This window comes from Aspergillus lentulus (assembly GCF_001445615.1).
Source record: "Aspergillus lentulus DNA, contig: Alt12, strain: IFM 54703, whole genome shotgun sequence".
Classification (NCBI taxonomy): domain Eukaryota; kingdom Fungi; phylum Ascomycota; class Eurotiomycetes; order Eurotiales; family Aspergillaceae; genus Aspergillus; species Aspergillus lentulus.
The window spans coordinates 1,878,867-1,905,923 of record NW_028322115.1 but is presented as its reverse complement, the minus strand read 5'-3'; the positions used below and the strand labels follow the sequence as shown (position 1 = coordinate 1,905,923).

The 27,057-nt window shown below is 52.9% G+C and overlaps 9 protein-coding genes across 9 annotated transcripts; 3 read left to right on the top strand and 6 right to left on the bottom strand.

The window, feature by feature from the left end:
* Positions 1–353: 353 nt before the first annotated feature.
* ALT_6553 (SAP domain protein) lies at positions 354–2,408 on the bottom strand (the record flags this gene model as incomplete). The annotated part of the gene is made up of 1 exon (XM_033558057.1): positions 354–2,408. One exon carries the CDS (start codon positions 2,406–2,408, stop codon positions 354–356), a length of 2,055 nt encoding a protein of 684 aa, XP_033413948.1.
* Positions 2,409–2,853: 445 nt separating this feature from the next.
* On the bottom strand, positions 2,854–3,669 carry ALT_6552 (isocitrate lyase/PEP mutase family protein; the record flags this gene model as incomplete). Its single annotated transcript, XM_033558056.1, has 1 exon — positions 2,854–3,669. One exon carries the CDS (start codon positions 3,667–3,669, stop codon positions 2,854–2,856), a length of 816 nt encoding a protein of 271 aa, XP_033413947.1.
* Positions 3,670–4,689: 1,020 nt separating this feature from the next.
* On the top strand, positions 4,690–6,488 carry met2 (homoserine O-acetyltransferase; the record flags this gene model as incomplete). Its single annotated transcript, XM_033558055.2, has 4 exons — positions 4,690–4,726; positions 4,823–5,213; positions 5,268–6,311; positions 6,362–6,488. 4 exons carry the CDS (start codon positions 4,690–4,692, stop codon positions 6,486–6,488), a joined length of 1,599 nt encoding a protein of 532 aa, XP_033413946.2.
* A 1,807-nt stretch (positions 6,489–8,295) lies between these two features.
* Positions 8,296–9,764, top strand: ALT_6550 (uncharacterized protein; the record flags this gene model as incomplete). Its single annotated transcript, XM_033558054.2, has 2 exons — positions 8,296–8,367; positions 8,424–9,764. 2 exons carry the CDS (start codon positions 8,296–8,298, stop codon positions 9,762–9,764), a joined length of 1,413 nt encoding a protein of 470 aa, XP_033413945.2.
* A 461-nt stretch (positions 9,765–10,225) lies between these two features.
* ALT_6549 (beta-glucosidase) lies at positions 10,226–12,903 on the bottom strand (the record flags this gene model as incomplete). Its single annotated transcript, XM_089600091.1, has 3 exons — positions 10,226–12,050; positions 12,130–12,736; positions 12,834–12,903. 3 exons carry the CDS (start codon positions 12,901–12,903, stop codon positions 10,226–10,228), a joined length of 2,502 nt encoding a protein of 833 aa, XP_089455553.1.
* A 1,376-nt stretch (positions 12,904–14,279) lies between these two features.
* Positions 14,280–21,743, bottom strand: ALT_6548 (putative THO complex component (Rlr1); the record flags this gene model as incomplete). Its single annotated transcript, XM_033558052.2, has 2 exons — positions 14,280–16,770; positions 16,834–21,743. The coding sequence occupies 2 exons, from the start codon at positions 21,741–21,743 to the stop codon at positions 14,280–14,282; spliced, it is 7,401 nt and encodes a 2,466-aa protein (XP_033413943.2).
* Positions 21,744–22,314: 571 nt separating this feature from the next.
* ALT_6547 (putative nucleoside-diphosphate-sugar epimerase) lies at positions 22,315–23,447 on the bottom strand (the record flags this gene model as incomplete). Its single annotated transcript, XM_033558051.1, has 3 exons — positions 22,315–23,114; positions 23,165–23,370; positions 23,428–23,447. The coding sequence occupies 3 exons, from the start codon at positions 23,445–23,447 to the stop codon at positions 22,315–22,317; spliced, it is 1,026 nt and encodes a 341-aa protein (XP_033413942.1).
* A 576-nt stretch (positions 23,448–24,023) lies between these two features.
* ALT_6546 (GFA family protein) lies at positions 24,024–24,485 on the top strand (the record flags this gene model as incomplete). The annotated part of the gene is made up of 1 exon (XM_033558050.2): positions 24,024–24,485. The coding sequence occupies one exon, from the start codon at positions 24,024–24,026 to the stop codon at positions 24,483–24,485; it is 462 nt and encodes a 153-aa protein (XP_033413941.2).
* A 185-nt stretch (positions 24,486–24,670) lies between these two features.
* ALT_6545 (retromer subunit VPS17) lies at positions 24,671–26,574 on the bottom strand (the record flags this gene model as incomplete). Its single annotated transcript, XM_033558049.2, has 3 exons — positions 24,671–25,539; positions 25,599–26,052; positions 26,116–26,574. 3 exons carry the CDS (start codon positions 26,572–26,574, stop codon positions 24,671–24,673), a joined length of 1,782 nt encoding a protein of 593 aa, XP_033413940.2.
* Positions 26,575–27,057: the final 483 nt, after the last annotated feature.

Below are 27,057 nucleotides of genomic sequence, written 5' to 3'. Positions count from 1 at the left end.
ACCGTTAATGGCCAAGCTTTGGTCAAGCCTTTCCAAGCATGAAATCTGCTGACTAATCACATGGAGCATTGATTGGTAGCAGCATAAGACCATTACAGTGCAGATCATGGGCATGATTCAAGGGACCTTCGCGTTATCGAAACAGGCTCTGCTGAGCCTTGAAAGCTTCGTTTGCATTGTGATAGATCTTCAAGCCTAATATACACTTGTGCGATCGTCCATCTCCTTGAGAAGGAAACAAATCAGAGAAATCAAAGTTGAGTACCAAGCCCCGCGAAGTGGCACTTTTGATGCGATGTAGATAATACAGTATTTTGTCTTTCAGCCTTAAAGCTGTCGAAGATCTCGAGGCGTTAGTCACGGCCTCGTCTGTCATCCCTCCATGAGTCGCCCATGCCGCCTCCACGACCCCGGCCACGGCGCCGTCCGTTGCCACGGCCTCCATACTCCGGTCCATTGTCAACGAAGAAGTCACCGTCTTCAAAAGTGATTCGCCTATTCTCATCGCCGCCACGCCGCGGGAATGATCCTTTCCGCAGCAGGTCGTCGAACCGATCCAGGCGCCGATCGGCCACTTCACGAGGGACACGAAGGTAGTAGAGCTTTGGCTTAGTTGTAGTGGATTCAAAGAGATCATCCAGGGGCTTGAATCCTTGCCCTGGTCTAGGACGAGGCTCTGGGGGTGGAGGGCCGCTAGGACGTCTGTCCTTATTGCCCATGCTTGCTCTGGGACCCAAGGGAGGGGGACGAGAGAAGTCGGTCGAGGCTCGACCGGGGGCTTGACGCGAAGCAACACCCTTGGGATCCACTTCCTGTAGAACAGCCTCGACACCATCGTCGGTCCGATCATACCGGACTTCCCAACGAGGCGGGGGACCACCGCGCCCGCGCGATTCTTCCTCCCTTGCGACCCATTGCTGCAGCTTTTGCTCGGGGATGAAATCAACAAACAAAGCTTTTCTGTTGCTTTCGTTCGGCCAGACAACACCGTGCAAGGAGGTTCTGGCTCTCGAGGCAGCCGATATATTCGCAAACTTTACAAAACAGTGCGTTTTGATGGGATCCAAGTAAAAGTCAACGATCACGTCAGGATCAGGTGACGAGCCAGGTGCCGTTGCGATGCTGATAAGATGGTTTTTGAGTGCGGCAGGTTGGAGAGGGCGCATCAATCCATCGATATACAATGCTTCGGTCGCGACATGTAGCGCGGGTTCGACCTCGGCATCTTCCATTTCCGTATCGGCTGGAGGTGATGGGGGGCGAATCTGCTCTCTGTCTGCTGGTGCAAAAAGATCTTTGAAACGAGCATCTTGCTTGATAGGCGCAGTTCCCTTTGTCCGCACATCATCACTTAGTGATACACGACGAGTCGCATCAGCATTTCGTTCATCTCCATTTTGGTTGCGGGCCTGTTCGTTCTCTTCAGGGACGGCGGCGGCCCTCTTTCCAGGACTCTCTTCCACATCCATAACATCGCGGTCTTCAGGCAGTAGAACTCGGGGCGACTCCTCCTGTGCCTTGGCCCTTTTGCTTGCAATTGCCTCCGGTGTTGGGATGGGAGTTTGACTGCGCCGCTTCCGCTTCCGAGTGTCTTCGATCATCTCCTCCACGGGGAGGGGCGTTGACAGCCCGGTAGTCTCTGCAGATACTTGAGTCGTAGTCTTTTCAGCAGAATCTGGAAGTTCTTTAGAGTCCTGTCCTGCAGATGTAGGCTGCACCGTTTCTGCGCTTCCGGGAGCCTGCTCGACCGGTTTCGCAGGGTGCTCAGCTTCAGGCTGCGGTGGAGCAAGTGAAGGCGCACTGCTTTCACCGCCAGCTCCAGCATCTGCAGCCTGATTGACTTCAGATTCCTTGCTAGAAAGTTCAGGTTGTGTCTGCTGTCTTGACTCCTCCGCTTGTTCCTCCGCCTTTGTATCAGTCGTCGATCCTTCCACTGGAGGCTCGGGCTTCGGTTGCTCGGTTTGTACATCTGATTGCTGCACTTTCCGCTCCTCTTCAGGCGACCGCTTTCCTTCTCCTTCCTCTTTGGGTTCTTCGGCCTCCAGCGCCGTCGCATGCGGCTTGGGCTCTTCCCGTTGAGAAACAACGGCCTCAGGTTCTCGTGCGGGCTGTTCAGGTGACCGTTTCGCTTCATTGTCTTCCTTGGGCTCTTCAGACTCCGGCGCTGTCACCTGCGTCTTGGGCTCTTCCGGATGAGAAACGACGGCCTCGGATTCTTGCGCAGGCTCTTCAGGCGCATCAAGAGAATTTGTCGCTTCGCCATTCGGACCTCCACCCTCTTGCTTGCCATCTGCTTCCAGGAGCCTGTCAATGAAATTTTGTTTGACCCTCAGACCAGTCTGCGGGATACCGCGCCGCTTCAGCTCCGCTTTCAGATCGGTCACTTTCCAACTCCAATAATCAGTCATTGTGACGGAGTAGCGCGCGTTCGCAGGATGAGAGCATGTATAATTTATTCGAATTTTCTGTGTGAGGTTAAGTTAGGTAGTGGTTGTCATGACTGGGTGTTGCTCAACAAGATGCGATTCCTTGCAGCATAGGGTAGCTCCAAGCGTTGGTCGTTGGACGCAGTAGGTGGAATGATGTAGGCGCTAGACTGCTTACGTACTAGTGGTGGCAGCAGGTTTGCCCAGGACGGATAGACTCAAAAGTGAATTGCCAGAATAGGTTAGTCAGATTCCCTCACAATAAACAATCACTGAGTCCATATTATTGTTCAGAGCGGCTTGATAGCCCTTGAATAGCATTATTGACAATAATATGGTGTGGTGTCACCCTGCAACAATATATGTTTTTGAAGTAGCATCGGGTCCAATATTCACTAAGATATATATCCTTGAGAAGGAGCTCTCTCTATGGACAATGGCCCAACACCGCATCAGCTTTTTCTTTAAATGCCTTCATTGCAGCGCGATACAATTCAGGTCCAAGACTGATCCGGGCGACCCCGATCTCCCTGAGCTCTGGTACCGTCAAGTATCCCTCCTGTAAGTTCATCTTGACGTTCAGTCTTCCATCAAAAGCTTCAACCAGCCTCTGGACCTCTTGCTTGGACACCCCTCCCCTCGCAGATCCGCCCCAGACGAACACTGTACAAGCCCCAGCCTCCAGGTAAGCTCTGCCCCTTTCGATCGCATCCTCGACTGATCCTCCATCTTGCCCATCGAGCTTGAGAAGGACATCTGTCCGCGCATTGATTGCGAAATCAGGCACCCCGGCTTCCCTAGCAGCCTGCATGGCAAGCTGAATCCGCTCCACAGCCTCTGATATCGGCCGCAGTCGATTGTTGGCACTATCAAAGTCTTCGAGGTTGCAGCCGACAGCTCCCAGAGCGATGATTTCTCTGACTGTAGCGGCTACATCTTCATAGCCGTCTTGAACATCCACTGTCAACGGGATGCGTGGGAGGCCGCCACCATCGGCCTTCAGAACAGCGGCAATTGAACGTACAGCTGCTAGATTCTGGGGCAGAGTCAACTTCTCGTCTGCTATGCCTTGAGAGGCAGCAACGGCGTAGCTGGCAGTAGCGATGGCCTTCGTCGAGGGATGTTCGGCAATAATTGAGGCGGTTGCAGCATCGTAGACATTTGTAAGAACTAAAGGCTCTCCGGGAATATGGAGCTTGCGAAACTTGACTGCAAGGTCGTTCTGCATGGTCTTGGTTGTCATTCTGTGGATGAAGTGGTGAGGTCCTGGTGTCTGTTTTCTAGTGCGCCTTTGAGATTGCGAACAAGATATATGATACAGAACAAAATATACGAGCGACTGCTTCCGTTAGAGAAGAAAGTATTCAGTTCTATATATGAGGGGCTGATGACTCTTCTGATGCGGGGGCCCTCGTATTCGATATCGATAGAGCTTACTATTGCTCTCAAACTGGCTAGTCAGAGAAACAGGTGTTGTCTCTGATGTTTCAGGTCTCGGTCGACAGATTCATTAGGCAATGATAATTGCTGGTTCATTCATGGAGCAAGGGCCAGCGAACTAGCCTTCGTATAAAAGCACCAGTGCCACGGCTCGCTTTCACCACTTCCTATGTCTTGCTGACAATGTACGTCATCCAGTGTTCCCCCCCCTTCTGGGAACTTTTTGTGGTTGTAAAAGAATGCGAAAGCAATCTGTTCTGCAATCAGGGGGGATAATGTCCCCATTAAGCACGAAAGCACAGGCAATGCTTGAATGACCTCTGATTCGGTAAAGCAAACCATCTTCCTCAAGATCTCTGGATAGGACTTCCTTACGGCTATCCATTCCTGATCGTTAGACAATAAAAAAGGACGGCCTGATATTCTTGATATGACAGGTTCCTTGTGAAGTGAGCATTACTCTAATGCTCTTAGGCTGGTGATCACCATGATGCTGCACCTATCGTCAACTGGTTAAGCAATCATGAGTCATCAAAAGGCGGTAACTAGCACATGTGGGGCAGAAAGCGTCTCACCGCCTTCAACTGAACACAGACATTCTGATAGGCTCAATATGACGAGATCTCCCCGCGGAGTCATAGTGGACCCCCCGATTTTCGGAGTTAAGGATTCTTGGTACATCCCTGCCTCTCTACTTTTGAACTTCTTTCCTCGACATCTTTTTTTCTCGCAGGTCCATCAATTGTGAGGATAATTTCCTCATCTTTCAGTCACTCGTGCTTTTTTATTTCGTTGTTACATTCCCTGCATCAACAGGCCCATAATGGCGCCTGAAACCAACGGTGCTCCTGGAAAATTCCGTCAGTATTCCCCCCTTTCACACTTTCGCCCTTCGCCCTTCTCTGGTTGCCCCTCATTTTCATGACCTCCTGGTGAACAGCTACTAAATCCCGTAGAGAGAGTTGCCTCCTTACCTGAAAACCCATATGCGAAACTCATCACGGATCAGTCTATCGCTATTATCCCGTCATTTACCCTGGAATCGGGTGTGACCCTCTACAATGTTCCTGTCGCCTACACAACGCGGGGTGAAATGTCCCCCAACCGTGACAACGTGCTGGTAATCTGCCATGCTCTGAGCGGAAGTGCCGATGTGGCCGACTGGTGGGGACCCCTGCTCGGTGGTCCCGGTCAAGCCTTTGATACATCACGATTTTTCGTCATCTGTTTGAACAGTCTGGGTAGTCCTTACGGGAGTGCGAGTGCCGTGACTTACAAGGATGGCGATCCCAAAAAAGGGCTGTATGGACCTGAATTTCCTCTTACGACTGTCCGGGATGACGTGAGGTTAGTCGGCCCATAAATACAGAACCTGAGTCGTGAGTTTACTGACCAGAATAGAATTCATAAGATGGTCCTGGACGATCTGGGCGTCCGGCAGATTGCAGCCGTCGTCGGCGGATCCATGGGCGGCATGTTGACTCTTGAGTACGCCTACTTCGGCAAAGACTATGTCCGGGCGATTGTTCCAATTGCCACATCTGCGCGCCACTCGGCATGGTGCATCAGCTGGGGTGAAGCTCAGCGGCAAAGTATCTACAGTGACCCCAAATATGAGGACGGTTATTATTCATTCGATGACCCTCCAGCCACCGGTTTGGGAGCGGCGCGCATGTCCGCTCTTCTGACCTACCGAAGCCGCAATTCATTCGAGTCTCGCTTTGGTAGAAACGTTCCCGACCCATCGAAGAGACAGAATATCAATGGCACCGAGCGTTTGCCGACTCCGCCGAATGAACACTGGGCCATTCATAATGATGGTCATAAGGCCGGCATGCCTTCCCGGGTCTCCAGCGAGCGCAACTCGCCTGGGCCGCAGCAGCCCTCTGAAATCCAGTATATGGATCCTCAGTTCTCCGGCACAAAGACCTTTAGCTCTCCCGTCAGTAACAGTGACAGAAAGCGGCCTCCCACCTACTTTTCAGCACAATCCTATCTTCGATACCAGGGAGAGAAGTTTGTGAAACGATTCGACGCTAATTGCTACATTGCTATCACACGCAAACTCGACACTCATGATGTATCCCGATACCGGGCCAGTCCAGGATCGGAGGATCCCGTCAAGGAGGCACTATCGCAGATCGAGCAGCCAGCGCTGGTTCTTGGAATCGAGACCGATGGACTCTTTACTTTCGAAGAGCAGATGGAGATTGCGGCTGGCATCCCCAACTCGAGACTCAAGCGAATTGAGAGCCCGGAAGGTCACGATGCCTTCCTTTTGCAATTCGAGCAGGTCAACCGATATATCTTGGAATTCTTCCGAGAAGTCCTGCCGGACATCATGGCGAAGCCACCTGCTGATGGGGCAGTACCCGTCGACGGCGTTAACAAACTAACCAAGAGCAGCACTTTTGGAGAGGCGGAGGTCGAAGATATCACTGCGTGGTAAGCGGATGCGCATATCGACCGAATCAACACTGGCGCATTTATTGCAGCCTCAAATTATCCGTCATGATGCTCTGTTGGGGAGCAAGTGTCCCGGATCTCCTCTCGGTGAAGAGAAGACGCTCCGAGGATATTCGAGAGCTTGCTTCCGAGCACATTGGCAGCTTGGGGGAGTAGCAGTGCAACTCTTATGATTTCAGTTCTTAAGCCATCAGAGGGACGAGCATCCAACTGCCTCCTTCGTAACCTATTCAACAGGTAAGGCTGTAAAGAAGCATCCAACTGCTCTCCATCATACAAGCCCTGACAGACCCGTTCTTCTGCGCTCGCAGAGATTCAACTGGGGGTGGTGGGCGACCTTTCAGTACGCAGTATCATTTCAACATAGGCATAGACTTGCATAATACGATCTACATTATATAGCGATTGCAATCGTTGTTGTCATTTGGACAAGTTAAGACCGTTTGTAGATGCTCGTAGCCTTTGAACTTTAGGAAAATGGCAATGATGCATGATGTCAATCAGCATAGCCTCCATTGTAGATACTTGAGTAATACCTCCGTTCACAAAATAGTCATTCGTGCGCCTGATAGATCACAGAGAAGTATAATATCTGCGGCACGGCCCAGAAGGCAACCAGTAACCCTAATTGTTCCGTACAATACTCTGCAACCACAAAACAACCACAGAAGTATACACAGTACTACTCCCCTCAAAGGTCTCCAGAGACACAGAGCCATATCGATAGCCGGCAATAGCTTTGGGTACCATTGTAGCAGATTGCCATTGACAACGCATGTCGTTGTCAGGGCGGATTGCTCATAAACCCCCTTGATTCATCCCTTCCGACGCCCCGCTGTCGATCCCTTACCAAATTTCACATTGGGTTACCAGAGGGCCAATGCATCTTCAGTAATTCCCTTCTCTTGTACACTGCGAGTGCAAAAGTACGTTGAGGGGAGGGAAGTAGAGTGAGATGCGCTATGTCTGGAAGGAGTTGATGCAAGTAAACAGTGGTCTATATCTGACTAGATGATATAGAGTACTTTGTTGTTGGACAAGACTTCAATAGTCGTAGATCTCGGCTCAAAGGTCAAAACATCGTCTTAAACCCGGCAAATCAGTTGGCAGTGCTTCCTTCCCTCCCTGCTGATTGATGTGCTGGGGACAGAAGGAGTTACACAGCTTGATCAGTGTGACCTTGATGCTCTGAGGCCATTACCAGCTGTCTATTTTCCCTCCACTATCTGTTGTTATGATCATTTCCGTAGCACTACTCCTACTACTTCTGCAGACGCATTGACACGTTTAAACCCTGCTTTTTCTCACTTCCTTCCCCACAGATTATGTGCTGTTGTTCATCTGCAACTTTCTTTTCTGTTTCTATCTATCTCTCTTTCTGCCTGCTTTGGCCTGGTTGCCTGAACCTTGACGCCATTTACGGTCATTCGCTTTCCAACCTCTCGCTCTTTCTATCCCTCAACTGCATCTCTCTGACGATCGTTCCATCACGCTATTCCCTCTCAGCACAGCTCACTATATCCAGCTTGGCTGCCTCTCGCTGAACTTACTGTCTGGCCTCGGCACAAGCTGCCGAGCTCCGCGTTCTTTCGTTCACTCCAATATTAGAGGGACATCGACCAAGCAACCCCCGCATACCAGACCAACCATCGCTCCATGACAACCCCCATCGTGGCAACACTCGTTAGACTTCATTCGACAATAAACGCCACTGATTATACCAGAAGATCTTACCATCTGCATAGTCCATAGGGCAAGCTGTGTGATTCGTTCTCCTCTCATTCCCACCACTGGCGCCATCGCCATTCACAGACTACATTTACAAGCATACTTAACGTTGGCCCGTGAATCATTAGAGCTGGTCTTTGTGTTTCATCGGTTTATTTAATTTCTCTTCTCTCTTTCTCTCGACGCTTGCCTACAATCTTTGAAGTCATACTGATTCGACTGGACTATCAACAACATGGAGCCTGCGCTTTCGAGAAGAAAGAGCATCAGGACGAAGTCTTCTCTTTCGCTTCTATTTGGCTCACAGGTAAGAGCAGCTACACCACATCAGACGACCTGAAATAGATGTTGACTCGATGTTAGGAGAATTCTGGCTCCACTCGGCGAGAGGAGTGCTCGAGATATTACGACTTGAAACATACACCTATTATCTTCAGGCGCCGATCTGTGTTGATTGAGCGACGCACGATCTCTCCCCGGCTGGAGCGACAGATCCGCTGGTCTTGTGTCTTGCTTGCGAAGAGCATTGAGCAAGAAGAATTTGAACATGATATCAGACAAACACAGACCTGCCATGATGACGCCCCTCCGCCAAAGAAAGATGAGATTGACACAGCGGTTTCAGCTCCTGGAGAGCAGAGCCAATGCAACAACAACATCAGAAAGTATGACTCTGCTATTGAATTACATACTCAGCAGGTCTTCAGCCTGACAAATGAACCTCCTTCGACTTCTCCATTCCACGACCTGCATGAATCCAACTCTGGTTCCAATCACGATTCATCGACGAGTGCTAGCTCGCCTGCCACAATTTGCAGCGACATGACTTTCTGCACCGGACTGTCCAGTATTGAACCTTCCCTCAAGGGCCTTGCTCCAAATGTGCAAGATCAACCCTCAACTTCAGAAGCAATTTCCGTGGAATTCCCACCAGCGCAGTCCGAAGAGGTCTTCCTGGCGGGCGAGTCCAGCCCTAATCTCTCCACGGACGAAGAGACCATCTCAGATGATGTCGAAGTATTCCTCAATCCAGATAAGACGACACTCAACCTCGGGAGAACACCGAGCCTCTCTCGACCGTGCACCAAGGCCTCCCAGCTCAACCACAAACCACGCTTCGAGGACTTTCCAGCTGCCCCGCAGAGCAATACCACCGAAGCACACGAGACCAGCGACGGAGACCTACCACCAAACCCCGTCGAATTCGGCGCTACGTGCATTCGCGAGCGCGATGACGAACCCGCTGCTATCGTTGACAGCAGTGGCGTCGTCCACATCATGACAGACGCTGAAGAAGCACAGCGCAACAGCGACCTCCAGCTCGCCGTCATGGAGAAGATGAAAACCGGCATTATCAGATGCAGCGTGACTTCACCTGCCGAACAAGATACCGCTGCTCCCCCATCAAAGCCCGACAAACCTCCACTACCAGCCTCGGCAAAACAGAAAAAGTCATCGTTCTGGTCTCTAAGATCGCTCATCTCCAAAGAGAGCTTGGCGAGCCTGAAGCGCCATGCCAAAGAGGGCCAAACCCATTCAACCTCCCATTCTCGGTCTCAGTCCGTGTCTCAGGCCGAGTGCCAGCTTCCCCGCAAGAGCACTTCTCTGCTGAGGAAGATGTCCGTGTTGGACATGGGGAGGCACAGGCCGGTCAGTGCGTCTCGCAGCAAGGACACGGCGGGATTCAATCGCATTGTCAGCTAAGTATCTTGTACTTCGCTCCAGGGATATACCCTCCAACAGCTCTTGCTTAATGTTCATCTGGCTTGACAGCGTGCTTAATTGTAATGGCTGATTTGTCAATTTTATGCCGATATTACACAGTATTCTTCTCCGGACAGCAACTTGCTTGTGACTTGTTATTTGCGATCTGTTTCGGTACTTTGCGTCGGCTTGACGCGACTCCGGCTATTTATGAATCTACTGCATGTGGTGGACGGGGAAGCGTTTACGTTCTGTATGGCTACTACGAATTACTTGGGAGCAAAATGAAAACCGAACGAACTATACCATATCTATTGGTATCAATCTCTTCCCCTTGTCTGGTAACCTCCCAGGTACATCCTTTCATGTTATTGAATTGAGTAAACATAACAACGTAACAGTAAGAACAAGCAAACGACCAAGTCATCATCCATCATTCGTAACCATCAGGATCGAACTGTCTACAATCCCAGCCAGTAGCGCGTCTTCCCGACCTCAAAGGAGGACTTGAGCACCTCGTCGCCCGTCCCCGTCACCAGCACCTCGTACGTCCCCTTCTCCGAAGCCCACTTCTCACGCTGCTCGTCCCACCAGCTCGTCGCCAGCTTCTTCTCCACCACAATCTCGACCTTCTTCGTCTCACCGGGTTGCAGGAACACCTTGGCGAAGCCCTTGAGTTCGCGCACGGGGCGGTTCACCCCCGTCGGCGGCGGAGCCACCCACAGCTGCACAATCTCAGCGCCAGCCACGCTACCTGTATTAGTCACAGAGACAGTAGCGGTGATGGGCTCGCCGTCTTCCAGCTGGGGTTTCTCGGGGGTAGTGGACAGGGACAGGTCCGAGCGGGAGAAAGTCGTGTAGGAGAGGCCATGGCCGAAGGGGAAGAGCGGGGCTAGATCCACCTTCTCGTAGTAGCGGTATCCGACGTAGACGTCCTCGCCGTAGAGGACGCGGCCGCGCTCGGAGCGGAAGTTCAGGTAGGACGGGTTATCCTGGAGACGGACGGGGAAGGACAGCGGGAGCTTGGCGGCGGGGTTGACGGCCCCGTAGAGCACGTCTGCGATGCCGTTGCCGCATTCGTTGCCGCCGAACCAGGCCTGGAGGAGGGCCTTGGCTTTGTGCGCCCACGGCATGGTGACGGGCGTGCCGCTCTGGATGACTACCACTGCGTTGGGGTTCGCGTCTAGCACGCGGCTGATCATCTCGTCGCTGCCTGGGGGTAGGTCCATGTGATCGCGGTCGTGGCCCTCTGTTTCCCATTCGCTGGTGAGACCGGCGAAGATGACGACTTGGGAAGCTTGGGAGGCGAGCTCCGCGGCCTTGGAGATGAGTTCCTCCTGGCTGACGCGGCGGGCGGCGCCAAAGCGGAACCCGCCGGGCCCGAAGATGACGACGCCGCGCATGTCGAGGTCGGAGGTTGGGGCGGTGCCGAATTGCAGGACGACCTTGTAGGTCTGGCCGGCCTTGAGTTCCTTGGAGCCTTTCTCTTCGACGGTGGCGGTGCCGAACATGGCGGTGCCCTGCCGCTGGTTCTTGGAGTTGTCGACGACGAGCTCGTCGTCGACGAATAGTTTGCCGGTGCCTACGACTGTGACGCCAAAGTCGTAGATACCGTCTTCTTCCGGCGTGAAGTAGCCCTCCATGTCCACGTAGAAGGTGAAGGTCTTGATCTTGGGGTGCTTGTAGTCCATCAGGAAGCCGCTGGATGATTCAAGGTGCAGTTCATCGATGAGCTGGCGGTTGGGTTCTGAAGGGGGCTCGTTGTACACGCGAAACCTGAAGCCTTTCTTGCCATCATCCGTCTTGAGTAGAGGACCGAGCAAGGGAAGTTCCTTGTACGAGTAGACACCCTGAGAGAACTTGACCTCGCCCTGGCTCTGGGCAGAGACACCTTCAAACGGTGTCACGGTGTAGTATGCGTCTAGGGATGCTGATCCGCCGCCGCAGTACGCGGCAGTCTTGGCGTTTGGCCCAATGACGAGAATGGGCTTCTCTTTCTTTAAAGGCAGAATGTTGTCCTGGTTCTTCATGAGAACCACGGATTCCGCCGCCGCTCGTCTGAGTAGAGCCTGGTCCTCTGGCCGATTCAAGGCCTTTTCAGGCGCGTTCTCTGGGATACCCAGCGGCTCCACAAAGTTGTGCAGGTTCAAAATATTGCGGACCCGCTCGTCCATTACGAATTCAAAAGCTTTGTTAGACGAAACGGCATGCGCTAGAGCGGTTCCGCGCCAGCGGGTTGGACCTGGCATTTCAAGGTCCAAGCCAGCGTTGATGGCATCGGAAGTACTGTATGTCCCGAACCTTGAAGTTGTCAATACCTTTCTGTGCTGCATAGTCATTCAGCATCGACCAGGTATGAACTTACCAGTCACTCATCACCAGACCGTCCCACCCCCACTCCTTGCGGAGAATATCGGTGATGATCAGCTTGTTCTCACTGACATGCGTCCCATTGATCTTGTTGTAGGCTGTCATAACGCAGGCAGTCTTGCAGATCCTCATCGCCAGCTGAAAGGGCAAGAGATAAATCTCGCGCATAGCGCGCATCGTCACAATACTGTCGACAGCCAGTCGCTCATGTTCCTGATCATTGCAGACAAAATGCTTCAGAGTGGCTGCAACGCCCGTCTCCTGCAGACCCTTGCAGTAATGTCCCGCCAGAATGCCCGAGAGCACACCGTCCTCGGCGAACGACTCGAAGCCTCTGCCTCCAAGCGGGGAGCGCTGGGTGTTGATTGTGGGTCCCAGCACAACATGTGTGCCTTTGGCAATAGACTCTTCTCCCATCAATCGGCCCACCTCGTGCAGGAGCTCGGTATCCCAAGTTGCGCCTAGCGCGGTGGCACAGGGAAAGCAGGCGGCAGGGACACCATTGAAGAAGCGGGTGCCGCGTACACCATTGGGGCCATCAGACAGGCGAAGACTGGGGATATTGAGACGGGGGACGGGGGCCGTGTGCCAGAAATCAATTCCTGTATCATTATCTTGTTAGCTCCATTGTTGATGTATATCACCAAAACTTCATCTGTTTATGGTTGAAAATCACATGTGAATCGCGCGATCACTTACCAGCTGTAAGAGCTACCTTCTCACCGAGCGTGAGCTCCTCAATGGTCTTTTCAACATCTAACTGAACCATGGTGAATGGACGATCAAGTATCTACAAGAAAAGACAAAATGCTCCCTCCGATCAACGGTTGGGGGAAATACACAATAATCAAAGCTGATCCACAACTCTCAGAATCGCAGGTTGCAAGACAGGTAGATAAACCAGCAACACAATAATGAGAGGAAGTAGGAACCATATGAGGGGAATGACGACAGAGAAAAAAAAAAAAAAAAAAAGTTGAACTATTGAGGGGATACCAAGCACTAGATATACTGCGGCTGTACCCCTAGTCTAAGCGTACTCCAAAATCTCCAACTGCACGCGGACTGTCGTCTTGCACAAGGAGAAAAGAACAAGTAATCAAGAACTGAAGATGAAACAAACCACGTCTATTATTCATTCGTTCTACCGTCCCGAATTCTCCGTCGCGATCTCAGGATCCGGTAAGTTGAACCGTTCGTTGTAGATAGCAGCCGAGTGCGGGAATCATTATTCCAGCAGCAATTTGGAGTTGTGCACCTCGAGCATGTCAGCAATCAGCATCAGTGCATCAGTGCATCACAGATGGAGCTTCTCCAGCGGGTGGATCGCCGGTTGGAACGCCCGAAGTTCTCCCAGCCGGTGGAGAAACATGCACTGATCACTCCTAGTAGATGTGTGATGTATTAAAATGAAACTGACAGGAACGGCCCTCGTGAGCCCTGTCTGTCGCACTAGGATGAATAACCTGTAGTTAGCCAGGGAATAATGATAACAAGCACGGCAGGGGCAAGGAATCCCACTAGCGCTCGCATGAAATGATATGGGTCCCCGCCAGCTGTGGATAATCGCAGAGAGTCAAGGCTTCAGGGACCGATGGGTCGATGACACTAGACAGGGAGCTGGATGAAAGGGAAACGGAGCAGCGTCCGAGGTTTAACCGACGCTTGGCGGTTCAGAGAGCGGGGGAAGACGCGGAGTGTCGGTCCGATCTGCCTGTGATTCTTGGGCTAGGATTTGCATTCGGATAATATGAAGATAGACGACTTGAAAGGAGTGGGGGTAAAGAGATGTATGTTACTTCGGGAGACTGGAAAGCAGACAGTAAAGCAGTCCTCGTGACCATGACAGTCAGAGGAGCGAGGAGCTTCACCTCAGTGCTTCACGCAGAGAAATGCCAATAAACAATGTCATCGTTGCGTCTGATAATTCTGCTGTCTTCAGTAATACACGCTTATGAATTGAATTCTTGTACTTAGAGCCACAAACGAAAAAGAAGAATCCCTTAGATCCGATGTAGGCTTGGTAGTAATGCGACAAACACCGTCCAACAAATGCAATGATATAGAGCCCCAAACGAGATAAAGGAAACACAGTGTTCGAATGAATGGAGAGTACAACAAAAGCTAGCCCGTCTCCCTTCCCATTCATTGCCCTCGCCGGGGCCGTTTGCTTTCCCCTCCCATGCGCATGCCTCCTCGGCCTCCACCACCTCCTCCTTCTCCAGGTCCATCATCTCCTCCAGGTCGGCCTCGTTTTCGGTGAGGTGCCCCGCTTCCCCCGTCGCGATTGTAGTCCCGATCCCGTCCCCGCTCGCGATTCCGGTCTCGATCCCTGTCCCGTAGCTCACGGCCACCGATGCCGCCACCGCCGCCTGCACCCCATCGTCGATCCTCCTCCGCGTTACCCGGAAGGGGAGGTGGTGGTGGCGGTGGAGGAGGTGGTCCTCCACCCAACGAAGAAGGAGGTCGGAGGCGGCCTTCACGCTCATGGCTGCCCGGTCCAAGTTCGGGATTCTCTTCCCTCTCTCGGCGGTCTCGGCGACGGTTTTCTTCGCGCGAGCCGGTTCCGCGTCGCGAGGCCTCTCGAGACTCATATCTTTCCTCTCGAGAGACGGTTCCTCCAGTATCACCGCGCCGGCTACGTTCGCGTTCAAAGTCTCGGACCCGTTCTCTTTCCTCTCGGCGACTGCTACTACGTCCCCCTTCTTCGTCCGGCCCACCTCGACGCTCACGATCGCGATCACGCTCTCTATCCCGATCCCGATCTCGTTCCCGTTCTCGGTCGTGTGAGGCCCTGCCAGATCGTCTTGACTCAGACCCCGTTTCTTCCGCGGGCTCATTCCGTCCGCCGCCGAGGCGACCCTTAGAAGGACCATCGTCTTCCGTAAAGGAAGCTAAAGGCCGGCCAGTCAGAAGATCAGGACGGCCTTGACTGGATAAACCCGATCGGCTACCCTCTTCGGAAGCTCCCGGTGTTCCTGGCCGAGTGTTCTGGGGCGAAGGACCACCCATACTTGACTGTCTGTTCGCGCCGCGACCACGAATTTGTGGGCCAGGGCCTCCACGGTCTCCAGGTCCGCCTGATTGCTGGAGCATGTTGTTGATACCCGCGAACCGCTTATCACCCCTTCCACGTTCACCACCGAAAGCAGGTCCTGAAGGTGGTCCGCGATTGTTTGAGGATGGGCCCGATGGTGGCGCAAGGCCACTACGAGGTCCGGACGGCGGAGCAGTTGATGCGGGAGATGGAGATTGATGAGCGCGTGGACTGCCGCCAAAAGTATCCTCACTGGCTTGCTGTTGCAAAGCCTTGAGACGGTCTGGATGAATTCCACTGGCATCGAGCTTCTCAATTGTTGGCGATGACGGGCCGGTTGAACTCGGCTGTTCAGGCGCGGCTCGCATTCCTTGGCGACCTGGTCCAGTGGGGGGTTGACGATCCTGGGCCCCGGCAGGAGAAGACGGTGTAGCATGCGAGAGGCCAGAGGCGGTGCGTCCGCCGCGTCCGGATGGATTTCTTGCCCGTGGACCAGACGGGATGTCTGATGTCGACTCTGGTTGACGTAATCGGCCGTGGCTCATGTCGACACCAGGCTCCCTGGGCTCTGGAGCATCCATAGGGGCCCGTGATTGCCGGTCATTACGGGGTCCCGTCGGTGTATCGTCATACCGCGAACGCCCTTGAGGGTGAGAGGGGAAGCGGCGGTCATCAGGTGGGAATCGTTCTGGACGGTTCGGGAGGTCCGCCCTTGGGGGTGAGAGAGCCCGTGTTGGCACAGCTCTTCGGTCATCCTTTTCTTGTCGCATTTGGTCCCCGCGCCGATATCCGTCTCCACCCCGCTCAGGGTGATCTTGAATCAAGTCTGCACGATCAGGGTGGGTTTGTGGGCCAGGTGGTACAGACCGTGACGAAGGAGCTTCGCGGGAATCTGGAGGTCCGCGCAAGCGTCCAGGCCGGTCAGGCCAATCCGCCTCACGTGGGAGACGTCCGTCACGATATGGAGGGCCCCGGAAGGGTTCGTCTGCAGGGGATCTGGATGGGAAGTCTCTTTCAAGACGACCGTAGCTTCTGCCTTCTGGCCCAGGCTGGTCGAACGATCGGCTATGTTCATGGTCACCGAATCGTCCACCTCGAGGGAAGTCTGACTGTCTATCTCGTCGAGCATCCATGAGATCAGAGCGCGGCGGCAACCGACCGTCATCACCACGGAATGGGCGACTTGGTATCTGTGATTGGGGACGCATATTGGGACTGCTGAAAGGAGCTCGATCTGATTCCGGGCGTCTGGGAACATTAGGAAGGCGTCCAGACTCCGAAGCCTTCGTGGCCGTTTGCGATGCGGCAGGCGAGTCAGAAATTCGTGGATGCGAGGGAAGCTCAACATCTGTATGAGCTTCAGTGGAAGCAACGGGTTTCTCGCTCGTAGGTTGACTGCTAGTGATCTCAGGAGGCTGTGTGACGGTGGTTTCTTCGCCTTGGCGTGAGGCAGCTTCAGCCTTTTCTGCTGGTTTCTGGGCAGCTTGATCGCTTGTCTCAGTGTCTTTCGCTGATACGTCCATCATCTTAGCGTCTTCGATCTCCCCATCCTCTACCTCGGACTTTTTAGTCACTTCCTGTCTAGAACCCCCTTCAGGCCTGCGCATGAATTTGTTAGAAACTTTTGCTAAATCATGATGTGGTGCCTGGATGTCAACTTACTCCGCGGATGTTGGGGGCTTGAACTCGGGCGCTGCAGCATTCAGGGAAGCTGGTGTGGTAGATCGAGGCCGTGGAGTCCCGGGTTTGCCAGCTGCTGGTGCAGGCCCCTTGCCCGCTGGTTGGTTTGAAACCATGAAGGCTTGTGGTAACATCCATTTCTTCTCTCGACGATTCAGATCGCCAATCAGCGACGCGGCAGGGATTTTCACATCGTCTCGCTCATCGTTTTGACTAAGATTGTTGACGCTAGTGAGCATGTCACGACCAATCCAGTTGACAGCGGGGAAATGCTGCACGACTGCTTTGAGGACACTGATCGCGTTGCGAATATGCATGTATTCGCCCCCATTCAAACAGATCTTGAGTGCGGAAGCCAGAAGCCTGTGCCACTTGTACAGCAGCCGACGGAAGTCCTCGTACTCCAAGAACGTGGTAGGTTTGCCTTCGGGATCGACATTTATGGCAAAACCAGGCAGGTCTTTCTTCGTACCAAAGGCTTCCTTCTCATACACAGCCTTGTCGGCATGCCAGCGACCGAGGTCGCGAATGACCTCGTTCAAGAAGCGGCCAAGATTATCCGCTTCGCGTGAGGTGCATTGGAAAATCAAGGCGGTAAGTCTCTGCTCGCGGAACAACTGATCTAACAGCCCAACGGTACGAAAGTTAGGTGTGCCGGATGTGTGTAGGAACTTCAGCATCTTAAAGCAGTAGAATGCGTCGATGGGCGATAGCAGCAAACGGGGGAGGAAGCATTGTTCCAGTAGGCTGACGTTGAGGGAATCATGCTTCCCGCGCATGCCGGCGAACCACCGGTCCTTTTCCTTCTGCAGCCTTGCCCTTGTCTGACCGTAAGCCTTCAGATGAGCCTTGTTTTCCTCCAAGATGCGTTCCTGAAGTTGGGTTATCTGCTTCTTTTCTCTTTCCTTTCGCTGAGTGCCAGCCATGCTAATGTCCGATCTATCGCTGTTGATGGCCATGACCTTTTTCTTCTGACGTTCGATTTCATCTTCGTAAGCCTTCTGGGGGATATGTACGTCGTAAAGGGACAATTGCCAGAAGATGACGTAAAAATGCAGGCCGACCACTCCCCAAGTCTCGGGCGTCAGGACGGACTTGACCTGTTCCTCGAGATCCTGCATCACTGGGTTCAGAGTTGGACTAGAGGATGCCGGTTGCCCTGGTTGCCCTGAAGTAAGGTTGCTGTCTCCCTCGGTGGTTGCAACTGGTTGCTCCTTGTCAACCTCCATGGAGTTCTCGGCGGAGTCATCCGCAGTGCCGTTCATTTCACCCTCATCTGCTGTTTCCATCTTGTCATCCTCGGATTTGATGGGCGCTGCCTCGATTTCGCGGGCCTTCGTAGCAGCCGCTGCCGCTTCCTCCTCTTGCATTACCTTTTCAGCATCTGCAGCCTTGCGGGAAACGCTGGGTCGGCGGATCCAGAACGCAATCTCAGGCTGAATACCAAATTCCTTGATGAGAGAAGCCAAGTCGGGCACAAAAGAATCAAACTCATCCACGGACAGGTTGCTGCGTAGAAGATCCAGATACTGGGCTAGAATGCGATGAATCTCGTCGAAGACGTTGCCTAGTAACTTGAGTTCGGAATCTCCCTCAGTTGCCTTGTAGATACACGTCCAGCGTTCCTGAGCGATTGCAACAAGCAATTGTCCGGCCAGTCTGGATACCGTCAGAGCCTTCATCAATCGTTTCGAAGTTGTTTTCGATTCGTGCCGTTTGTCCAGTAGCTGTAGGATGGTCTGTGACTGGAGGATCTCGCCACCGGCCATAGCTTGAATCTGCGCGTCGTTGAAGTTTGTATCCGTGATGATACCAGCCATAGAGCTGATCATCTGCTCCAAAATGATAAGATCTGTGGAGTTGTTTTGCCGAAGTTGTTCAACGACATACTGAAGAACAGGGGTAGGATCCATAATAGAGTAGCGCTTATAGGTCCTGCCTGCGAATGTTGCCAACGCGTTTAGCCATCGACTGGTCAACAGCCCGCCTTCCTGCACTCGGCTTCGCCCCTTTTGGCCAAGCGAGTTGATTAGGGCCCAGGTGAGTATGTCATATCCGAGGTATGTGAAGTAGCGCGCACACTCCACCACGACTTCAATCAGATTCTCGTAGGACTCGATCTGGCTGATGGCGACGTTGATCACGATACCGGGATTGGCAAAGGCAATCTTCGCTAATGCGCGAGCCATCGGCCGTATATTTGTTTTGCTCAGCCTCTTGAGAACGTCCTTTGTCTCTGCTCTCGCTTGATCAAAGGCCGACTTGATATCCGGCAGTCGAGATGTTTGTCCAGAATACCATTCCGCGTAGATGTTGTACCTTGTTGCTCTGGGGAAGAACCCAAGAAGATCGAAAACCTCATTCACAACACCGGGGTTTGCCTTGGTCAAACTGATCGCAGGCACCAGGAGACGTTTGCAGAGATCTTGCCAGCGCGCTTTGTTCTCAGGTGAGTCATCTTGAGTGAGACTGAATTTGCCAATCCTCGCCAGCTTAGCTAGCAGACTGGGGTCAAGTCCAATCTTGTGCCCGGAGATATTCAGAAGCGATGAACAAAGAGCAAAAACATCGTCAACAGATTGACAGACTGGGATATTATCGGCCCAATCGTCCCAATAGAATCTATAGTCGGTCCCATCATTCGTGTCGTCCTTGTCGAGCTGAGCCCAGCGAAGGACTCGTCTTGGAGGCGCCGAAGTCAGCCGAATCTGTCCTTTTGCCAGACCTCCCTGATCTTGGCTGGGTATCTGCTGTTGTTCCCTGAGCTCCTCGACCGTCGGTAAGGGACGCAATGAGTTATACACTTTGCTCAAACTGTGATGTAAGATACGGTGAATGTACTCGGGGAGTTCGGGATAGGCATCCATAAGCCAAGGGAATTTGCTTAGGATAAAAAGAGACTCTGGGAGGGCACCGATGGCGAGAAGGCTCTTTAGCAGCATAACCTTCTGATCCGAAGGCTCTGGCAGCTCATCGTCGTCCGTCTTCTGTGGAGTCGCTTTGTCCGCTTCTTGGTCCTTTGCCGGAGTGGATGACCGCTGTTCTGATTCCCGAATGCGTGGAATTGGTAACGTATCGTCCGACAGAGCACCAGCCATCATCAAAGCATTGACACCTCCACCCGGCCGCGCGGCTCTTTCTCTTTCTGCTTTCTCCTTCATTTTTTCCTCCTTCAACTCATCCATCAATTCGTCAGGTCTCCAGAGATGAGGGTACAAGTCGCGAAGCGAGATGAAACCGACTTTGATCAGAAGGGCTGCCAGATAGATGAGGTTGTCGGGGAGGATATCTGACTTGTCCCGCGCTTTCGACGAGTAGAAGCGGAGCTTGAAACCAAGAAGCTGCGCTGCGACCCTGTTCCCTTTGGGGGGTAGAGTCCCTGTCTCTTCGATCCATTTCCGTGTTTCCATCTCTTCTTCTGATAGATTCGTGCTTTCTGGAAATATTCGCTTTCTCTCATCTTCGGAGATCGGCTTCCGTCCAATTTCGAAAAATGCTCGAATACCAGTCTCTCTGACTCTGTTCCAAAACTCGCGGTCTCGCTGCTCATTGGCTCGCATGATCTCAGCTCGCTCCTCGTCCGTTGTGGCCCACCCTGCGGAACCTGGTAGTGCCCAATTGGGTAGGCCAGAATCTCGGTCATCGCCACCAAGAGTGCGGGAAATATCGTCCTTGGGCCACCAGGAGCTAACTCGGAGAAGCTTAACAAAGAAGCGATATTGCTTCACCAGCACAGCGGCGAAGACATCGAGCGTGACATCTAAAACTCGGCCAACGTCCATATCAAAGGCTCCAATCATAGCCTTGACCCTCTCGAAGGTATCTTCAACGACCTCGCTGGTGGGTGGTTCGTTGTTGCTAGTGGTGAATAGCTCGGTCAACAGCTTGGAGTAGCCTTCCGACTCCTCCCGAAGCAAATTGTAGTTGGACTGTCGGTACAGAAGATTGGTTTGTTTACGAATGCCGATGCGAGTGAAGGTATCACGAACAAGACCCAGCGTCTGAAGGACGGGAGTTTCGAGTTGGAGGCGCAGAAGGGCCGCATTGATTCCTGTGGAGAAAACCAACGGTCTCAAGGCAGGATTGGTAGGGTCGGCATCAGTAAGAATAGACAGGGTGTCCAGGAACAAAGAGCGTGTGTCGAGGACTGTTGGTGGTTGCCCGTCGTCAACCATATCGATATCTTGAGCTGCAACCTCTTCACCAATAATCTCCTTGATCACCGATCCGGCGTCCGTGGGCGACAACCGGCCGTAGAATGCAGATCGAATGATTTCCTGGTAGATCGAAGCCAATGTCGACGCATCCTCCTTGTCCCTCACCTGCACGCCATCCGTAATGACCTTCTGTCTTCCTGTTGACGTCCAATCTTCAACTACATTATCTGTGACATATTCGTAATCGTAAGGCGGCGGTGGACCCGGTGGAGGCCTGACGGGAGGCGCAGGCGAGGGCAGTGATTGTGACTGAGGCTTTGGGGATGCCTGCGCTTGTGCGGCCGTTTGTTGTAAGCTCGGCGCAGGAGACGGCGAGGGCGGTATACTAGCTGCTGCTACCGTCGGTGAGAACCCGTTTGTCTGGCTCGCATCAGGCACATCTCTGGCAGGCGGAGACATGGCCGTATCCTTCTGTCCAGTGTTGGCGTTGGGAATGTCATTGCTAGGTCGTCGGCTGAGATTATTACTGTTCCTCCCGCCTCGGCTAGACTGCCTTCGCACCCTACCGCGCGTCTCGGGAAAGTCGCGAGGGTGATTTGAATGCGAGCCGTGATTGTGTTGCGCCATGTTGAGATTGCCCGGTCGGTGGGGGGATGGCCGTAGCCCGTCGTTGCCGGAGTCGCCAGACCACGATCTGTCGCCTCTCTTCCTCTTTCCTCCGGCACCTGGAGCCATGACAGCTTTGTCCAATCTAACACCTCATAGAGAAAACCGCGAAATTTCCGACAGGTCGCAAGTCATGGAGCGGGTCTTTGTAGGTGAAAGTGTCAGTACATGCCAGAAGTCAAAGCAACAACTAAGAGCAGAAATGCATATATGAGATGAAGAGAAATAGACGATGGAGAGGACAACCTGCGGTAGTAAATAGTGCGGAAATGAGTTGTGGTGTTGCTGGCTGAATCGATCGAACCGCAGAGAGCTCCAGCAAAACGTAATTCTAAGCATGCAGGAGGATCGCGGCTACAGAGCGATTGGCGCGTTTGGGTCGCTTAAGGTCATTCTCGGCGCTACGCTTTTTAAATTATCCCGCCGCCATTGTAGGTTATTTTCTTCCTCTTTTGTTCCCTCTTTTACTACGATAGCTTTTCTTATTCAAATCTGCTTTCATTACGGAGTCATTCTGCTATTAACGCCTATTTGAATGGAAACGAAACGACCACAGTCTGTTGTTGTCCATTTACAACCACACATCCAACGCAAAAAGCGTAATCGTAAATCATGTTGATCATGCATATCGTTCTGACACTTATATCAGCCCCAAAGCTTTAGCCTCAATCTCCACAATCTGAGGGATAAGGTCCATCAAACTAGGTTGTTGAGGCGACCAGCCGAACAGTTTCCTCGCGCGTATGGCATGGCCGCGCGAGTTGCTCCCCCAAGCATACAGCCCATACTGATTCAGCTCCGTGATTTGCTCGTCTGACAATCGCTCAACATCAGGAGACGGAATGAGCTTCTTCTCGTAAGCCACCTTGGCCACGGCACGCGAAACGTCACCCCAGACAAACGACCCGTTCTCGGCGAGGTAGTACCCCTGCTCGTTCCAGGTGGCCTTGCCGCCTCCTGCCGCCGCGGCATCCCCTAGGGCCAGGTAGACATTGCTAAGATCCTGGACATGCACCTGGTGCCAGGTATTCTTGCCCTCGCCGATGAGGAAGCCCTTCTTCCTTTTCAGGACCGCAGAAGCTAGCCAGTAGGCCTGGACACTCTTCTGGTTGCCAGGACCACGGCCGGGGCCGTAGATGGTAGGGGGGCAGACGATGGCGGTCTTGACACTGTCGGGGGCGCGCTGGCCGGCCCCGATGATGATCTTGTCGACATTCCGGTGGAGAGAGTCGTCGGGCAGGTTCATCAGCTCGTCTACTCCGTCCCAGTCGTTATGCTCCTTGGTGCGCTCGATGCCCCAGGTGTTGGCGCGGAAGTCTTCGACGGTCAGAATGCCGGTGCCAGAAGTATGGATTAGCCAGAGGGGCTTTTCAGGTGTGTGGTGGGTAGCGCCTTTGGCGATAGCAGTGGCAGAAGCAACATGGTCGCAGTCGGCGCAGTCTGTACGTCGTGAGTCTATGGTTCGCTTGTAACAGAGGATGTTCACGTACGGAAGACGATATCTGCATTCTTGACTTCCTCCTCGATCACGTCGGCAGAGTCAAGGTCTCCATGCACGATTCGGACATTGGGGTATTTACTGGCAAGTTGAGCCGCTTTTTCCTTGTTGCGAACCAGAACAGAAATCTGCCAGTCAGGATGTGCTTGGGAGACTGCATAGAAGACATCTCCACCAATGTACCCTGTGACACCTGTGCTGGAAAGCGAGGTCAAACGTGAGTATCATCAAAATAGTCAGGGCCATTGAACATACAGAAAAACCTTAGGAGCCATATTGATTCTTTCTCCGATGTATCTAAATAGCTTGGAGTAGTAATTAAGACAGCAACGCCGCGAGCAACACGTGTGGGAACCTAACCACACTTATATACACCTGCGAGGATTTATAATAATGCAACTCTTGGGCATTTCCAAGTTACACACACCCTTGCTTTGAAATCAAGCGTTAAGATGGACCCTCGTTGCCGCACAAGACTCAATCAGAGCTTCGAGAGCTGTCCAGAAGTGGGGAGCGGGGGCCGACGGAACTTCAGAGAAGAGTATCAGCCCTCCAAATGATTGCTCGGGTATAACATTAGTGAACAAGCTGATTGGAAGTGGAGTGCTTGTTTGGACAGCATTGCATTTAACCTCAGTGCTACCTATCGTCGACAGACATGACATGATACGTGGATGTCAGAAGTACTCCGTACAACACGAGGATGACCCCTCATGACGTCCTCCGCGGTAATCACATCCTCCGAATCTCCAACCCATGGATCTCATCCTCATGGTTCAAAATGTAAATATTCCCCAGTTTATCACCAGCCGAGAGGACAGCACAGAACAACATCTCGAGCTTTTTACAAAATGCCGTCCGACCTCATCACAGGGAGCTGTGCCTGCCGCCATATCACATACACGGCCAGCCAACCCCCGTCAAACATAACAAATTGTCACTGCACCACCTGCCGCAAACAATCCGGCGCACCATATCAGAGCTGGGCGACCTTTGCTCCAGGCTCCCTCACCTGGGACAAGAGCAAGTTGCCCTCATTCCGGAGATCCAGTGCCTTTGCCACCCGAGGGTTCTGTCCAAAGTGCGGATCGAGCGTTAGTATGCAGTATGACTACGAGCCCGAGCTTCTGAGTGTGACTACGGGGACCATTGACAGTGTGCATGAAGCGAAGATCCCGAAGCCGTCTTGTTATCTCTTTCTTCAGGACAAGGTGGCGTGGTTTGATCTGCCTGATGATGGCGCGGAGCGGTGGGATCGGTTTTCGCCGGACATGGCTGAGAGTTTGGAGAAGTTGCAGACGAAGTCGAGCTGATAATGTCAGAAACGACTGGAAATTCTCTTGTGTTGTACAGACAGAACAAATACAGTATCAATGACGGGCGTAATTCATTTGAAACTCAAACACGGCCCGCTCTAGCCTAGGCAAGGACCACAGAAGTAAACTAGTTGTCACAGGGGAATCTTAACAACATCATGTCCATAATCTACAGAAATAGATCAAAATGTGCTGGTGGCTAATCGACTGGCGGCATTCTTGGCATCGAGTCTATCTTCGTCATCGTCCGCAACGATCGAGCCCACGCCGCTGGGAGACCGCAATCGTCCTTTGGCGATGCCTTGCCCGTTAGTCTCGTCGTCCTCATCTGCCACCGGCGCAACGAAGCTACCACTCATGCTGCGTCCGAGGCTGTCACTACGGCGCGGAATCCCACTCCATGCGTCCCCCTTAGGACCTTGACTGGAAGCGAGGTTTGCCCGGCGCACAGCCGGGTGTGCTTCACGACCTAGGCGGCTAAGGCCACCGGACGAGTCGATTGACCGAATGTCCGCACGAACACTTTCGAGAGTAGCCAAAGTTCTCCGCTCTGCTTCGATTTGGCGAAGGGTATACTCGCGTAGACTGTTCAACATATCGTTCGAGGTACGTTCGAACCAGGCACGCTTTTCCAGAAGAAGGTTCGAAGTGACGCGTTGTGTCCGCTTGGTCAGATAGTCCTCATGACTCTGGGCCTCGTCCAGGGCATTGATGGCTTCGTCGACCTTATCAGGGCGAACGGACGAGCTGACTTTCAGTCGATCCGCAGCTGCACGCTTGCTGCGTGTGGCTTGCTGAGCTTGGATGAGTTCGCGCAGAAGGATGTGACGATTAGTCAGTGTTTCCTTAACAATAAAGGCATCTGAGGAATGATAGCTCAAGGGATCTTCAAGTGTAGTCGCCTCGGCGGTCGCCTGGACCGCGTGGAAGTCTCCAACCGTTTGAATAACCTTTCCCAATTTCTTGTAGGCATTAGCTAGGCCAGGGTGTGTCTCCTGCACGTGCATCTGCCCTAATTTGACGCCGAAATCGGATTCAGCGAGGCCGAGTCCTGAGCGGAATTTGTGTTAGTGAATTCTCTTCCAGCCAAAGAGACATCAAGCCACCTACCTCGACGAGCCTTAACCACGCGGTCAACCTTATGACTGGCATCCATAGTTCCAAGGTAGAACATCTTCACCACAGGCCGAGCATCCTGCAGTTCAGGGGTATCATCAGGCGGCGGGGCGAACTGCTTCAGGACCTTCCTCCGAACACCTGTTGCAGGCTGCTTCATTCGAACGACAGGACTATAACCAAAGTCGCTTTCGACAAACAGAACCACCTCGTCATCCTGCATAAGAATCTCATTGCTCATAACAATGTTCAGCCACCGCTGCATCGATGCCTTGACTCGGATCTCGTCCTCTTCGGTCCCTGCCCCGGCGGGGGTCAATGGAGGCGGCACGGCGGGGACGAGAACCTCCGGGTTCGCGGAGATCAGATGGTCCGCTAGTTTTGTAAACTCGGCATGGGTACGCCGAACGTCTCGGTACTGTGTCGTCCTAAATTTGGGAACATTTGTCTGATGGCCGGCGTCAGTTTATTTGGCTGCAGGCGAACAGTCTGCCACAAGAACACCGCTTACATGAACATCAAATCGTAGGATAGGATCCTTCTTCCCCGTCCTCTCCAGTCCCGTAATTTTAGCTTGGATCTTATACGCAGGCCCAGTTCTGGTACTCTGTCTGGCTCCGGTTTGATAGCGCGCGGGGAGCTGAGACCGAGGCTCATTCGTATACTGGGCTTGTGTAGCGTACGGTGGCTGCTCAACAGCATAGTCAGGGTCTCCTAATTGCGCACTTTGAAGTCGCGCAGATAGATCAGGCGAGTCAGGGGCTCCGTTCTCGGACGATCTTGGTCCGGAGTCATCGCCCTCCTGGTCGCCATTGTAACCGGGCTGATGGTGCGGGGGCAGCGGCGAGGAGGGAATATCGCTGTTGTTGTTATTGGATGCAGTGTAAGACGTCTGAGTCGCTCGAGGAGATGCCCAGGGATCAGAGCCCGAGGGATGATCCGGGTCCTGAGTTATGGCCGAGTAGTCCATGGGATGTTATGTATGCCTCAGGCGGATTAGGTAGTCTTCAGGCTCCGATGGAACCACGTCTACACGGAGCTGCCGGCGCGACCTTGTTAGCTCAGCCGACGACCAGGGAGGTTGAAACTGAATTGATATAACAATACCTGTAGGCCTTTAGGAAAACCGATTGAAGTATTTAAAAAGATCAGGAGAGAAAGAAAAGCCGCCACGACGTGGAGAAAATGAGGAGACGAGCTCTGCCTAGAGAGGGAAGCGTTGAAGATGGGGGGCGGAGGTAGTGTAGTACTGCCTTACGTCTGCTGGGGAGAATCGGCGCCTGATTGGCCAGGCATTCAACTCACTGATCTGTCTCTGAAGAGAAGAATAAAGTATCACCTATTCTGAACCATTCTCCCTCGGGCAGTTTGGTTTATCTCTTCTATTCCTTTCTCTTTTCCCATCATTTAGTCTGGAATTATAATGAATACTTTCAGTTGAATGAGTATATAT